This window comes from Hemicordylus capensis, chromosome 3 (assembly GCF_027244095.1).
Source record: "Hemicordylus capensis ecotype Gifberg chromosome 3, rHemCap1.1.pri, whole genome shotgun sequence".
Taxonomy (NCBI): domain Eukaryota; kingdom Metazoa; phylum Chordata; class Lepidosauria; order Squamata; family Cordylidae; genus Hemicordylus; species Hemicordylus capensis.
In genome coordinates, this window is record NC_069659.1 from 277,185,859 (window position 1) to 277,201,223 (window position 15,365).

The 15,365-nt window shown below is 44.4% G+C and overlaps 1 protein-coding gene across 1 annotated transcript in view; it reads left to right on the plus strand.

Moving 5' to 3' along the window:
* SMNDC1 (survival motor neuron domain containing 1) overlaps positions 1-15,365 on the plus strand; it is a 34,021-nt gene that overhangs the window by 5,491 nt on the left and 13,165 nt on the right. The window contains exon 2 of the mRNA XM_053305320.1: positions 14,188-14,307. Coding sequence (XP_053161295.1) covers positions 14,188-14,307 — 120 coding nt within the window. The remainder of the gene's footprint in view (positions 1-14,187; positions 14,308-15,365) is intronic.

A 15,365-nucleotide genomic window follows, 5' to 3' on the forward strand; every position in this document is an offset into this window, starting at 1 on the left:
TTCATGGCCACAACCCACCTCATCAGAAATGCAGGACCTATTAGGATGTAGGGATTTGCACGGAACCGGCGGTTCCACTGGTTCGAAGGTGGCAGGGGTGCCACTTTGAGGGGGGGTGCACTTACCACTTGCCGCTTTCCCTCTGTCAGCGTCCTTCAGTAAGTCAGCTGATTAGGGCGGCAGTGTACGTCCCTGCCGCTCCATTGGCCGGAAGCCCTCAATGCACCTGCCGGTGCTTCTGTCTCAATCAGCTGTCTTACTGAAGGACGCTGGCAGGGGGAAAGCGGCGGGAGGGGTAAGTGCACCGTCCCCCCCCCCACTTAAAGCGGCACCCCCGCCGCCTTTGAACCACCCTGCCGCAGTTCCGTGCACATCCCTATTTGGATGGTCCACCTGAGAAGGCTATTGGATCCTATAGGATTCCAAGAGGACTTGAGGGTTTTAGAGTTGGTTCCTCTGGTGATTCTGTTGATGTCTTGGTGGAGACCTGGAATAGTGAACTTAGCAGGTTAGTAGACACTATCACCCCAAAGCGTCTTCTCCGTTCTGCTTCAAAACTGGCTCTATGGCATACTGAACAGCTGCAGGAGCTGAAGCGGCAAGGGAGAAGGCTAGAGCATAAAAGGGACATTGGGCCTACCTGTGAAGAGTCCTTTTTCAACGTAATTCATCACTCCATCACTCTAGGGTTGTTTCCTCTATGCCCAAAATCGACAGGAAGTTGAACAGCTTAACTTTCCTTGATGAGTCAGCAACCTCCAGCTCTTCAGTTCCAACTGTCTGGCCGAAGGATGCTGCTGCAAGGATTCTCAGGAACATTTGGCACTCGTCATCTGAGGCTTATGATACTGTTCAACCCCCGGAGAATGCTCTCTTATCTGGAGAAAGAATATTATCTAGGGAAAAATATGTCTGGAGAGAAAGCTAGGTAACAGCAACTTATTTAAGGCAAAAACAAGGTAAGAAACAAAGAGTTAATCTTTTAAAGGAAGAAAGTAGGAATCAAAAAATCTTGGAACTTGATATCGGCCAGGTCGCCCTGAATTGAAGCAGGGGCCCTTGACCTCAGCCCTTTTTGTTGTGGGGGAGGGGTAATCTGACTGGTAATTTGACTTTGTCTGTCTAGCTGGTTGAAAAAACAGGTGTCTTCCCTTGGATTTGCAGGTAACTTATTTTTTTCCTTCTGCTGGGGGGGTGGGTGGTGGCTGGATGGTCTCCAATTACGTTGAAAAAGGACTCTTCACAGGTAGGTCCAATGTCTCTTTTCCCAACGTCATGAGAGACCATCCATCTACCCAAGCTGTGTCCTGCACATCCCGGGTGGGAAGCGGAAGAGTTCTATACCACCTGTTGGAGTACTGTGTGGCCTAAGGCTGCCTGTTTTGCATGAAAGGACATAATCTTGTAGTGTTTAATAAACAGTGAGACGGATGACCAGGTTGCCGCTTGGCAGATGGTCTGTAGTGATGCTCTGTTTTGTTTTGTTTTAAATCAAGATTTTATTAATTTCTATACAGAGAATACAAAAGGCAAGGGGAAAAATTGAATCAGAAAGATAGAAGACATCTCTAAGCTTCTATATACTGTGGTAGAATACAGTTGAAAAAAATACAGATTTACTGTCTGTACCGTAAGAACTGATCATGTAATAGCAATCAAATTTAGGACTGGCTTATGTATTCTTGCAGATATCAAACTGAGTTTCAACCAACAGACATTAAATAATTACTTCAGTGCAGCTTTTCTTTAGTGAGTACATTCTAAAAAAGAGGTAGAGAGAGAAAAAAAGGAAAAGAGGGAATCTTAAAATTCTTATCTTTAAAAAGATTAACATAAAAAGATAAGATTGTCTATCATAAAAAGGTGCGTAATCACGAAACTGCCTGAAACAGTCAGAAATCAACTACATTATAAACCAAAAAATGAACTTGTCAACCAGTCAGTCCAATAGTCAGAGCCGTCTATAAGTTTGAAAAAAGAAAAATCATACAGCCAAAACGAAAACTTATTTTGAATCTAAAAACAAAAATATCCACCTTCTTCTAAATACGCGAGAGGGCAGGTGCCAAAAGGTCGGTGCCCATCTCTGTTTGATTCTGTTAGAGAGAGATTCAGTGGTAAACAATATTAAACGCATATTCTTTGCCACTTGTAAACCAACCTGTGCTCAACTCCAAAATCTGGTAGATGAACTTGATTATCAACACAGTTAAACTGCAGAAAGATGTTGCATTGTTCCGATTGTATTTCCTTATCCAGAACCATCTGGGTATAAGTCCCTAAATCAGTCTGAGTCACCTCCTGATCTAAAGATATTTTTGCATTCAACTTATCTATTTGCAGAGAGATCTTATTAAGGTCCTCCACAGCTGTTTGAAAAAAATGGTTGTAAAACATTGTTTTACAAGCTTAATAATCCCTAACCAAGAGTAGTCTTTTATAAAAGGTTCTTCTTTGAATAACCGTCTGCAAGAGGGGTAAAAATTGAAATGGCCAGTCCTTATTCCCTACTTTGTTTGATAAAGATTTTTATCACAGGGAATAAAAAGTTATGCTCATGCCTTCAGGAAACTACCCTTAAAAAAGTTATTTGGATTAATTAGTCTATTACAGTAAGAATAAAAGTTCAGACACATCCATTAAAATCTAGTAGTTACCGTTAAGAGCAGCCCCAGACAGAAAAAAAACCTCCTTTGATTCTAACTTAAACGTTTACAAAGAAAAAATTAAATTGTCCCAGCTGGGACAGTAATGTCTTTCTCCGTTTGCTTTGTCTTCTTATAAACCACAGTCTGTACTTGTTCTGCCTAAATATAAGGAAAAAAGGTTCTCACAACCAAGAAGCTGGGCAAAATTATAATTCCCTAGTTTGTTTGACTAAAATTTTTGTCACAGGGAATCAAATGTTCAATTCTTGTAAAGCCTTCAAAGAACTACCTTTAACAACAACTAGTCCCTAATAATGAGAACATAACCAAAATAAAGTCACTGACTGAAAGCTGCATCCACAATCCTGTTCCGTTCGGTTAATATCAATAAAGTTTGACATCAGGATCCTCAGACAGCCTGGTTAAGACAGTTGGTCTTCTATAATTCATCAGTAATGGTCATCGAGAAAAGCATCAGTGTTATAGTAAAATGTTAATCATTGTTGATCCAGTAAAATGTAATGAAATGTTGATCATTGCCTCATTACTCCACTGTTTATTGTAGTAAAATGTTCAAGAAATATCTCCATTCATGTTCCAAAGGCGGGGGGGGGAGTTAAAATCTGCATACTTCTAAAAGAAGAACAAACAGACCTTGACTAAATGTATTAGCTGCTTCTTCCTAGTTTAAGCTGGTTACTCAAAGCAATGCCATAAACCAATCCAAACAGTTGAACAAGGCTCATTACCCAAAAATTGTAAATCCTTCATTTAAATTGTAAAACCATTTGGTTGCAGATGAAATCATCCTCCAAAGACTAAAACTTCCGTTCTTTTCCAGGCTACTAAAAGTTAGCTTCAAGCAGATCTTCAATCCCAGAAAATAGAGAAACAAATAGCCGAGCATTCTTGAGGCTTAGAGAACAAAAAAATAGAAGTAAAGGGAGAGAAATAAAAAATAAAGAAGGGTGGGTTGGGTGGAGAGGCTGTTGCTAATAGGCAGGTGGAAATGCCGCCTTCTCTTTGGGTGGGGAATGGCAAAGTCTCCCCTGAGTTCACCAGGTGTTCTTCAAGGCACTTCATGGTTATTTCTGTTTCAATTCTTCAAAACATTTCTTGCCTTGAGTCCACCATAGGCAGCTCCTGAGAGGACAAGCACCATTATTTCTCTGATATCAATCCTTCCAGATTGAAATTAAGATAAACACGTCGAAGAGAGAAATGCAGCTGGAGGTAAGCCTCCAAGCTGCTCTCACAACGCTATCATCCAAGCAACTCCTGTAGTGATGCTCTGGCTGCGAAGGCTGCTGATGTGGAGACACTTCTTGTAGAGTGTGCCATGATGCTCTGCGGAGCCGGATTTCCAGTGCGTTATAGGCCAGGGTGATTGTCCCAGATCCAGAGCGATAGTGTGGCTTTCGTCACCTTGTTCCCTACCATTGCTCGACTGAAGGAGATGAACAGGGCTTCTGACTTTCGGTATGCTTTTGTCCTCTTGATATACACGTGAAGTGCCCTCCTCACAGCTAATGTGTGCCATGCCGGAACCACTGCAGGGTGTGAGGGTTCCATCTGGCCCAAGGGGTGCACTCTATGCCGGCCACCATGCAGCCCAGTAGTGTGGCCAAGGTCATGAGTGAGGTGGCATTCTCCCCCAATACCATCTTGGAAAGGGTGACTATCTTCTCACTCCATTCCCGGGACAGTGTCACGGTCCCTTTGGTTGTGTCGAACATCGCTCCCAGGTGGAGCTGTCTCTGTGTTGGTTCCTTGTGGCTCTTTTGTTGGTTGACTACAAATCCATGGGAACAAAGTAGGTCCAAGGTCTGTTGTACATCTCTCTGTGCCTTTGATGGAGATTGCGACTGTATGAGCAAACTGTCCAGATACAGATGGATGCATATCCCATGTGTTCTGATAAACACAATCAGTGCCACCATGATCTTTGTGAATACTCTGGGTGCCGAGGAGAGGCCAAAGGGCATTGCCTGGTATTGGAAATGGTGGCCGTTGAAACAGAATCTGAGGAAGCGGCGGTGATCCGGGTGGATCAGGACATGCAGTTAGGCTTCTGACAAATCCACTGATGCTAGGAATTCTCCTTCTCTGATTGATTGCTTGATTGTCCTTAGGGATTCCATTCTGAAGGATCATTTCCTGATGTGTTGATTGGCCTGAGGTTCAACACAGCTCGCCAAGATTTGTCCTTCTTTGAGACCAAAAACAGCAGCAAGTACACGCCATGACCAGACTCTGTCCTGGGGACTCGTTCTGTTGCTTTGATCTGGAGCAGGTGCTCGATGGCCTGTGAAATCTGCTCCTTCATTGTCGTTGAACTTGGCACCGGTGTGGGGATGAACTTGTCCGGGGGGGTGGGTAAGAAGAAAACTCCAGGAGCAGTCCCCCGGTGACTGTCCGGAGCACCCATTGGTCGGAGGTGGCTGCCTCCCATGCATCCCCAAAGAGTAGGAGTCGGCCTCCAACCGAGGCGGTGTAATTGTTTTCTATTTTGGAAGGAAGAGGACTGAAATTTCTTGTTGAATGGTTGGCGGTCTGCTCCCTAGGGTCGTTGTTGCCAGTAGGGTTGTTTCCCTGGTCTGTAGTGAGAATACCTGTAGTCTGGAAAGGAGCCACTAGAGGGGTAGCTTGGCTGTCTGAGGGTGTTGGAAAAGGTTCTGTGTGGAGGGCTGTTCCGAAAGGGCCTGCTTGCATCCAATCTCGTGGTAGGCATCGCCTTCTTACCGTCCTTGGTTTCAACCAGGACTGGATCCAGGGCTTCCCCGAACAGCTTGGACCCCTTGAAGGGGGCAGATGCCAGGTTGAGCCTTGACCTGGAGTCCACTTTCCAGTGCTTCAACCAGAGGCAAGCGTCTTAACACTACCACAGAGGATATGGAGGCCTACTGTATGCAGTCCAGGTTAGAGTCAGCCATGAAGGCCCCCACTTTTGCCATCTTGTTGATTCCTTGGCACAGCTTTTGGCTGTCTGGTGGAACCAACTGTGCCAATTCCTTCGCCCAAAGAACAGTAGCTCTTGCGAAGATGGAATTGGCAGCTGCTGCCCTAACCACGTTTGCTGCTGCTTCATGAGTCTTCTTTAGGAGTGATTCGCACTTCTTATCCTCTGGTAGTTTGAGGTATTCCTCTCCTTCCTTGCTTACTATCGTCCCCGACACCAGTTCCGCCACTGGGATATCGACCACAGGTGGAGATAGCATATTAATGATGTCCTTGGGGAGGGAATAGTCTATTGTATAGGTGATGCATTGATTTGTGAGAAAGGGGTGTGTTCCATTCATCCAAAACCGTGGAGAGGAACAGCTGTGGAAAAGGAACTATAGGGTTGGTGCTGGAAATCGAGGGGAAGACATCCTGATCCAGACCCTGGTTAGATAACGGCACCTCAAGGGGTGCGACCACATTAATGGAGCGCCTCGTCTTAGCCAGTAATACCTCCAAGGCAAGTAGAACTAGGTGCCTGCTGCTGGGTCTCTTCTTCCTCTGATATTTCACCTTCCTCCATGTCGGAGGATGAAGTCTCCCTGTGGGTTCCCACTTGGGTGTGGGCCCTTCCCCCCCAGCTTTCGGGCCTTGTGGATTGCCCGGGATTCCTGGGCGTGGGAGTGCTGGGTTATTGCCCTGACCGCCTCCCGCCGGGGGTGGTGGCACTTGGGGGGGCCAGGGGGTGAAGAGGAGGGTGAATGGGGGCACCTCCTCTTTCTTTACCTTTCTCTGAAGCAGCCCCTCTCCCCTTCTGGTATAGCCCCCCTATCGATGGAGGGATCTGGGGGTGAATAGTCACTGCTGATTGGGGTCTGTTGGGCACTCTGACCTCCCTCGCCAGGGCAGATAACGGGGCTCTGAATTCCTGAGCTATGAAGCTCTGCAACCATTCCACCCGGCTCCCCGAAATCGGTTGAACTGATGTGTCTTACCCACTTGCAGGGGTACTCACAATTATGCCAGCTTCTGCTACATTCTCTGTGTTGATGACCATATTGCGGGGTAAGGGAGGGACCTGATTGCTCCCATTCTCCACAAGAACGGCCCCATGGTTGGGGGAGGGCAATGGGATGGCACCCGTTGCCGCTGCTGTCGTCGCTCCCTCTTGCCTTCCGCTGTCGGCTCTTGCCCGGTTCTTGATAGCTCCCTGGTGAGCTAGCAGCCTGGGGGAGGTTATCCTGCGGTGGTGCCATTGCTGGCAGACCGCTTTTAGTATCAGGCGCTCGCTCAGCCTAGCGATGGGCTGCTTGCAGCAGCTCCCGGACTTGCCGCTTTCCCCCACGGCTTTGGCGGCATGCTTTTCCTTTTCCTTCTTTGCTTTTTTCTGAGGTGTGGCGCTCACCCCCTCGAAAGGGGCGTATGCCCGATCACTGGTTCTTCCCTAACTGACCCTGCTTCATGTCGCCCTTCGATGGAGAGCCGAATCGGGCTTTGGCCGCGTGAGCTTGCTCCATGTGCACCCGGCCGGTATGGGAGGACAGCTTCCGGGAGCAGTAAAGGAGAACAAGAAAAAGGGACTGCAAGCAGCGGAGCGGTTAGCCAAAGAGGAGCAGAGCAGCACAGCAGAGTATCAAAGGCTGCAAATAGTGACCAAAGGTGAAAAAAGGAAGGAAAGAAAAAAGATTTCGAGAGCTCTCTCCTTGCCTGCCGATCCTGAGGCAACAGGAAAAGGAACTGGAGAGCTGGAGTTAAGCTGTTCAACTTCCTGTCGATTTTGGGCATAGAGGAAACAACCCTAGAGTGATGGATGGTCTCCGATTATGTTGGAAAATGGAGGAAGACTTGACTTGAATCCAACAAGACATGACATAAAGCCCATCTGAAGGCTTTTCTGGGGTGGTATATGCAGCGAAGAAGCAATTCTATTCTACACATATTGTGTCTGCAAGTTCATGTCCAGCAGAGTTATTCAGAGTTGTGAGCGGACTGACTTGTGTTCCCTACTGTCTGAACTTAGATTTTGATTTTTCATCATCCTGCTGTGATGCTTTTAACAACTTGTTTGCAGATAAAATCTGTCGCATTCAAGCCAACTTGAACTCCACATTTATGCTGGGGGTCATTGCAGAGGTGTCCAATAACTCCTCTGCTTCAATTGGAATGGATCAGATTCAGTTTGTGACTCCTGAGGACAAACTCCTTGGAGGCATTCAGCCTACCACTTGCCCTTTGGATCCATCCCCAACATGGCTTATATTATCCAGCAGGGAGTCTATTAGACATGGCCTAGTTGACATCATAAATGCCTCACTGAAGGAAGGCAGTATGCTTCCATGTTTGAAGGAGGCAATTGTGAGACGTTTACTTAAGCAGTCTGCCCTTGAGCCCTTGGTGATGGATAATTATAGGCCAGTCTCCAATCTCCCTTGGGTGGGCAAAGTAATTGAAAAGGTGGTGGCTGATCAATTCCAGGTAGCTTTGGAAGATACTGATTATGTAGATCCATTTCATACTGGCCTTAGAACAGGCTGTGAGGTGGAGATAGCCTTGGTCAGCCCGATGGATGATCTCCACCAAGGAATGGATAGAGGGAGTGTGACTATGAGAGTGGTTCTTTTGGACCCTTCTGCAGCTTTTGATACTGTCAGCCATGGTATCCTTCTGGATCATTTGGAGGATTTGGGAATAGGTGGGACTGCTCTGCAGTGGTTCCGTTCCTATCTCTCCGGTAGATTCCGGATGGTGTTGCTAGAAGATAGTTGCTTTCTGAAATGAGAGCTATTGTATGGTGTCCCTCAGGGCTCCATCCTATCTCCGATGTTGTTTAACATCTACATGAAACCGCTGGGTGATATCATCAGGAGATTTAGAGCAGGGTGTTATCAATATGATAACACTCAAATCTATTTCTCCGTGACATCATTATCAGGAAATGGCATAACTTCCTTACATGGAGGCAGTAATGGACTGGATGAGGAATAATAAACTGGATCCATACAAGATGTAGGTTCTCATGTTAAGGGGTCATAATTTGAGGGACATGATAAATCTTCCTCTTCTGGATGGGGTTGCACTCCCCCTGAAGGAACAGATTCGTAACTTGAGAGTGTTTCTGAACCCAAGCCTCACTCTGGTTTATCAAGTTGAGGCTTTGGCCAGGAGCGCTTTCTATCAACTAAAATAAAATAGTGCAGCCTGTAACCAGGATGATAAAAACAGCTTTAAAAATCTTGTAATCAAATTATTAAAAGTTCTGGGGAAATTGTAAGGTCTTAGCTTGACAGCAAAAAGTCATTAAGGTGAGTGCCAGGTGAGTGTCTCAGGGGAAAGAATTCCATAGTCAGAAGACCACCTCCAGTTAGGGATGTGCATGGTTTGAAAGACTGGTGGTTTGGCTGGTTTGAAGATGGCGGGGGAGGGTGCTCTTACCCTTCCCGCTGCTTTTTCCCCACCAGCGCTGCCTTTTAAAATGGTCCGGTGGGGTGGCGATGAACTTCATTGCCACCCCAGTGCCTCCTTGGACCGGAAATGACTGGAAATTGCCGCTGCATGTGCGTTCGTCTGGACCAAGGAGTCCATGGACACTGCAACCCTGCCACACCGTTTTAAAAGGCAGCGCCGGTGTTACAGACCAGGCCTGATCTATACACCAAATATGCTCATTAGCTGGTATATAAAACAGGTCTGGACCAAGTTCTTTTATATTAGTGACCACGTATGATCTGGATGCAAGGAAGAAAAGGAGATCAAACCACTCAAAAGGATTCAATGGGCTTTATTGAGTATAAAGATTAACAACATAATCTAGCAAAGCAGAAAGCAGAACCCTCTATCCATATTAGCAACAGTATTTAGACAGAGCATCCTAACCAGTACCAATATTCACCCATGTGCCTAACTTAACATATGTGTGTGCATTAAATCTTCCTAAATTCTAATACATTTCAGATACAGGCAGAAAAGACGGGGGGGGGGAGGATGGCTGAGGGCTGGCATGGTTTTTGAGGAGATTAGTAGAGGGAAAGAAGGGGGGAAAGGAAGGAGGGAATTCCAAGGCTTGTAAAGGAGCAGCATTTTTACCCAGGATCAGAGGCTTGAAAGCGGAGGATCACTTCAGTTGAAGGAGTGAGGCGCTCGCTGACACAGGAGTCATTGCAGTGCTCAGATCAGGCAGCTTGGGCAGCAAAACTCAGGCATTGCTGTAGTTTCTGTTCATGAACAGAATTCCTGCTTTGCCCCGTGGCTTAGCAGCAAACCCTGGGATCCTGTGAGCAGCTTTTTGCTGTAGGCAAAAGATTGCTGCACTCTCTGTCTCAAAAGCCTAATTCTTATAGTGTTTTTCTCTTTGATCCTTGAATAGAATCTATTAAAAATCTCCTCTTTTCCTGGGTGTCCAAAAGGTGACAACTAGCTGCTACCTTCTGAACAAAGTCTTAATTATTCAGGATATTCCCAGTCCAGAGAGATCTCTGAATCTCATCTTCTGTAAACTGCGCGCTCAGGAAGGGAGGGGTGGGAGCATTGCCCAAGGCAAATCTGCACTTGAGAGCCACAATGGCATCTCCCCAGAAGGTGTTAAAAAGTCAGCAGTTAGTAAGGGGATTCATCCTATTTGGTGTGAGACAGTCATTCCATTATTTCTTGAATATCTCTCATCTAGTGTGTAATTATATTTAAAGTAACATATATGTGCGTGAGACATTCAGTACATTTGTAGCATCAGTGAGGTGTGATTAAAATCTACAGACGGATCTCTGTATGCATTTGGCTATGTTGAACTTCCATGGAGAACAATACAGTTAATCACTGACAAGGATTTAACACTACTAGGAAGGGGGGGGGGAATCAGCCCCCTGGCTCCTTCCACAGACACTTAGTAGCCAGTGGTATTAGCATATGGATTACAGCATTCAGCATTCAGACCTGACTTCATTGTGTTTCCTTGCGTATCCATTTTAAACACAATGCTGGATTCCTCCTGCTCCAGAGAGCAGTTTGACCTGGGTGCCAGTTCACCTCGAGTTCAGGTATCATTTCTTAATAAACTGAAATCAGACACAGGCCTATATTTCACCATACTTCTGAGTTGGTATCTCTGGTTCTGATAAGTTATGACTGTTCATAACACCGGTGGGGAGAATGCACCGGGAGGGGTAAGAGCACCCTTCACCATGCTTAAAGAGATCCCCCCACCTCCGAGCCAGCAGGCACTGGTTCTGTGCACACCACTACCTCCAGTCACTACCTGCCAGTGGTCCCTCTAATTTTTTTCATCTGTGTGTGGAATGATTTTTGTTTTGGGTGGCAGTATCAAGGCATTGTGTGTGCACATGCATTCAGAGTGGGGCCTTCCTAATTCAACCTGAGCAGGATCTAAAATTAACAGAGCGGACATCAGAAAACTTGTGAGCGCGTGCACACACTGTAGAGGGAACAGTGCTACCTGCCTGTCCTTACTTGGCTGGGGAACCCTGAGAAAGGTCCAGGATTTCAAAGCACCTATAAATTCACGAACAGTCTGTAGAAATGATACAAAATTGGCAGTGTCTGTAAAAATGTTTACATAGCTACTATGGCTGTTGCAGCTGCTGTTGGCTCCTGAATGGAAGACTCCTGAGTTGGCTGCTTGTATAGTATTTTATTTCCTATTTTATTTCTTCGGCAGAATTTACTTGTGTGGACCACAATTCTTGACTGCTTTTATATTATTCTCTTGTATTTCCCAATTAAAACACTGAGTATTGTTCACTTTTGGTCTTTTGAATCATCGTGATATTACATCAAATATGTCTGTTAAAAGGTTTGCTTTTCAGTAATTATTTTCCCTGATGTGGAAAAACAACATTTTCAGGGGTTGGCAATCCTGTGAGGGCCTCTGAAGGTGGTACATGTGCAGGTTGATATTTATATCCATTCACCTAGGAAGGCAGAAGTCACCTAATGGCGCAGCGGTGAAATGACTTGAATAGCAAGCCAGAGGTTGCTGGTTTGAATCCCCACTGGTATGTTTCCCTGACTATGGGAATGCCTATATTGGGCAGCAGCAATATAGGAAGATGCTGAAAGGCATCATCTCATACTGCATGGGGAGGAGGCAATGGTAAACCCCTCCTGTATTCTACCAAAGAAAAAACATAGGGCTCTGTGGTTGCCAGGAGTAGACATCGACTCGATGGCACACTTTACCTTTACCTAGGGAGGCATCCAGTTTGACTTGTGATTTCTAACCTGACTGGAGACCTGACTCCTCTTATGCTAGAAACTGACTGCTGAAAGCTAAAAGGTGGTCCAGAAAGTAGGTTGTGAGGACTGGAGGCAAAGAGCAGAAATAATGAAAGGGCTCAGGATTTTGAGAAAAGAGGCCAGAAGAAAGGGCTGGCAAGAAATGAAGTAGATGGGGGATGGTTAGATGGTGAAGCATATGTGTATTTGATTCATTGGGAGACAGGTTTATTTGGGCAGTTTTTCTTGAGGAAAGAAGATGCATCTTCTGTGGGGGAAAATTGGAATGGGATGCAGGAAGCTAGGGTCTTGTGGAAAGACTGAGATGAAGGAAGTTTGAAAGAACATTAATCTCTTTAGAGGAGGGAAGCTTCATCCCAGCTAGCCTGCTTGGCCCGACACTCTCCAGTCTTTAGCACTTGTTGGGAAGTCTGACAAGGAGCAAGAAAAAGAAATCCTGATAGTATCCACAGGAGTCCCACCTGCAGCTTTTGTCAAGCAACAAAAAAACAAGCTGTCCTGTTAGCTATTATTAACGGCAGTTATTAGCAGCAGATGTTACTCCTGCTACCTACCCTCAGACCTCTAAGGTGACTGTACTCAAGTCAGGGGAATAAGTGCCTCATGAGGTTGAAGCCAAAGGAAGAGCTTCTAGGAGCACATGAGAACACCCATGAACCACCAAACCACACCGTTGTCTGTACTGACTGCAATGCATCATGCTCTGAGCCTGCACATGCTTTTGTAAATCACATAAATGGTTTACCCCCTTCCTGGAAGGCAGCCCTTGGTTTCTGGGTAGAACATCTTTGCCCATGTGCAGAATGAAGGAGACTTTTTGCAGGGGCACAGTGAAATAGAGGTGGTTTGTGAGTTTGTTTCCTAAGTTTCTGTCAGGGATGGAAGCAAGGATTCAGGCAACTCTTTGGAATGGGTTCAGGGAACCCACTGCCTCTCTGAAACCTGAGGTGCATTGCACAAGGCAAGTGTCTAATCTAATTACCCTGCAGGGGTTTCCTCTGTTAACACATTAAGACTAAAACAAATTGCAGACTAGATTGCAAACAGCATTCCCTTTACCAGAAAAAAAAAATGTTTTTAATATCAGTCTGAAAAAGAAATCTCTGAAACTTAAGAACTGTAGACCTCCCCCCCGCCCCTTGCATTGTTTTGCTGTTTGAGTTTTTAATGCTGACTTGTACAGTTAACAGCATTTGATCTCGTTTGGATGAAAGATGGGCAGAGATTATGTCACCTCTTTTGAGGACTAGCAACACTGACATGAGAGCGTCTCTCATTATTTGCTTAACCTACACAATTCCATTATTGTAACATTAATGAACTATTAGAGGAAATGGCAATGAGGGGAAAGGCTGCCTTGGTAATTTAATTGCTGCCAACATGCTGTACCTGAGACTGCCCTTTAAAATTGCCTGGAAACTCCAGCAGGTACATTGTATATCTGCTGAAGTTTGCAGACAATTTGACTAAGGAAGATTGCAGAGATCTTGTGGTTTTATCGGAAGGGTTTCACTGGCTACTGGAGATTTCCAGAAACAATTCAAAGTGCTGGTTTTGACTTCTTCCAAATGAGCTTTCCTTATTCATGGCTGTGTTCAGGTGAAGGTTGCCTCACATGTTTTATGTGATAGATGGTTGCTTATAAAGTGTGTCTTGAACTTGATCCATAAGCTCTATGGAATCCTTATTGGCCATCCTTATGCTTTGCCAAGCTTTTAATTGATGCTGGAATTTGCTGCTGCTGGCTGTTTATTTTCTTTATTAATGCATTGTTTTAAATTGTTTGAAGTATTTTGAATGTTATTTGCATTGATTGTCAAAGGGGCAGAAACGTAGATACAAATAAATACATCCAAGTAAGATAATAAATGAGTCTTAGGAAAACATGAATTGACTTATTTTTTGTAATAAAATTTGAAAATAGAGAAGGTAGAGGCTGAGGTAGATTCTTCAGTAAGGTAAAGCATGTGCATGAGAAGAAAAAAGGAAATGTCTGTTCACAGCTATTTTAACATGAATATTTGTTGAATACTATAGTATAGGCATACAGTGGACTTTATAATAATAAGCAGACATGTATACCTTTAGTTCCACCTGCCCCCATTTGAAGATTGCTTTTTGTTGATTGAAATTCACTAGCCATATGCATTGATATAGTCACATTGACATCTTCTATCATTGTATTGCTGTAATTGTGATTCATTAATGTGTAGGAGTGCTAGATACTTGTGGTAGAATTTCTAGTAGATGAATAAGTTAATGGTCAGTCTAAAGTAACCATGTAATGTCTGTAATACAGTTGATCGAACAGGCTGATTATTTCATCTTCTGTAATGGCTCTTTGTTCTTGCAGATGTCAGAAGATCTTGCAAAACAGTTAGCCAGCTATAAAGCTCAGCTCCAACAAGTTGAAGCTGCATTGACTGGAAATGGAGATAATGAAGATCTACTGAAACTAAAGAAAGACCTACAGGTGAGACATGGTTTACCTTTGCGGTTTACATGTAAAATATATTTGGTTTTTAATGATAATGCTTTTCTGTCTCTGTTGGTGATGGCAAGATATTTACCCTGGAGATATTTACTATACATGTGCTGAATGTTGGCCCATGCTATCAGATGGTTTCCCCCTTGATAGTTTTCTCTTTTTGATGTATATTTTGAAATGGTTTCCATGTTTTTACATTTCTTTGGTGCTGTTTGCAGCTTTCCTGATGCTGCAGCAACTTCAGCACCATTTTTTTTTTGCTCTGATCTCTATTTCCAGGAGTAACCTAAGCCAAGCAGGGACCATGTAGTGTGTGATGTCACTGAAGGGGAAATGTAGCAGAGTTAGAGTAAGGTGCTTGCAGTAGAGGAGAAGGAATGGATTGCTTTACTTTCTTTAAAGTGACAATTTGTAAATGCTTTGCTATTTTAAAGGATGTGATGCATAGCACAATGCATAGCTTGATACAGGCCCCTCTTTAGTCAGTTTGCAAGCACTTTGCTAAGAAAAGGAGAGGAATGTGGGAAAGTGTGTTGATTCATGACATCACTAATGATAGACACATTCCTCAGCCACATAAATGTGGTGTTGTGTAAACATTGTTTTTAAAGATACTGTACATTTTTGAAAGGATCTGTAATACCTACTGTACTCCAGCAGGGGGGTCATGAAACCCTGTTAATGTCAGTGTTACCCCATTCCATTACAGCATTTGCCTGCCATTTTCTGCTGTATGCTCTTTATCTAATTTCAAAGGCGGGGGCACCTATAAAAGCAGACAAAATGTGATTGTGTTTTAGTATCCTATATAACCTGGATTGAAGGGTGTGGTAGATAAAAGCCAAATAATACATTTTCCTCCTTCCACGTTGCTCGAATGCACATGTGTATCCCTGTGTAAAAATAAAAGTTATAATTAATGGTAATTAATGGAAGTGGTAAAAAAAGTAACAGTTATTTTACTGCCACTCTTCCATGCTGCAAGTCACACACATACACTTGCCCAATAATATTAGTTGGAATAGGATTTGGTGTTATTAACA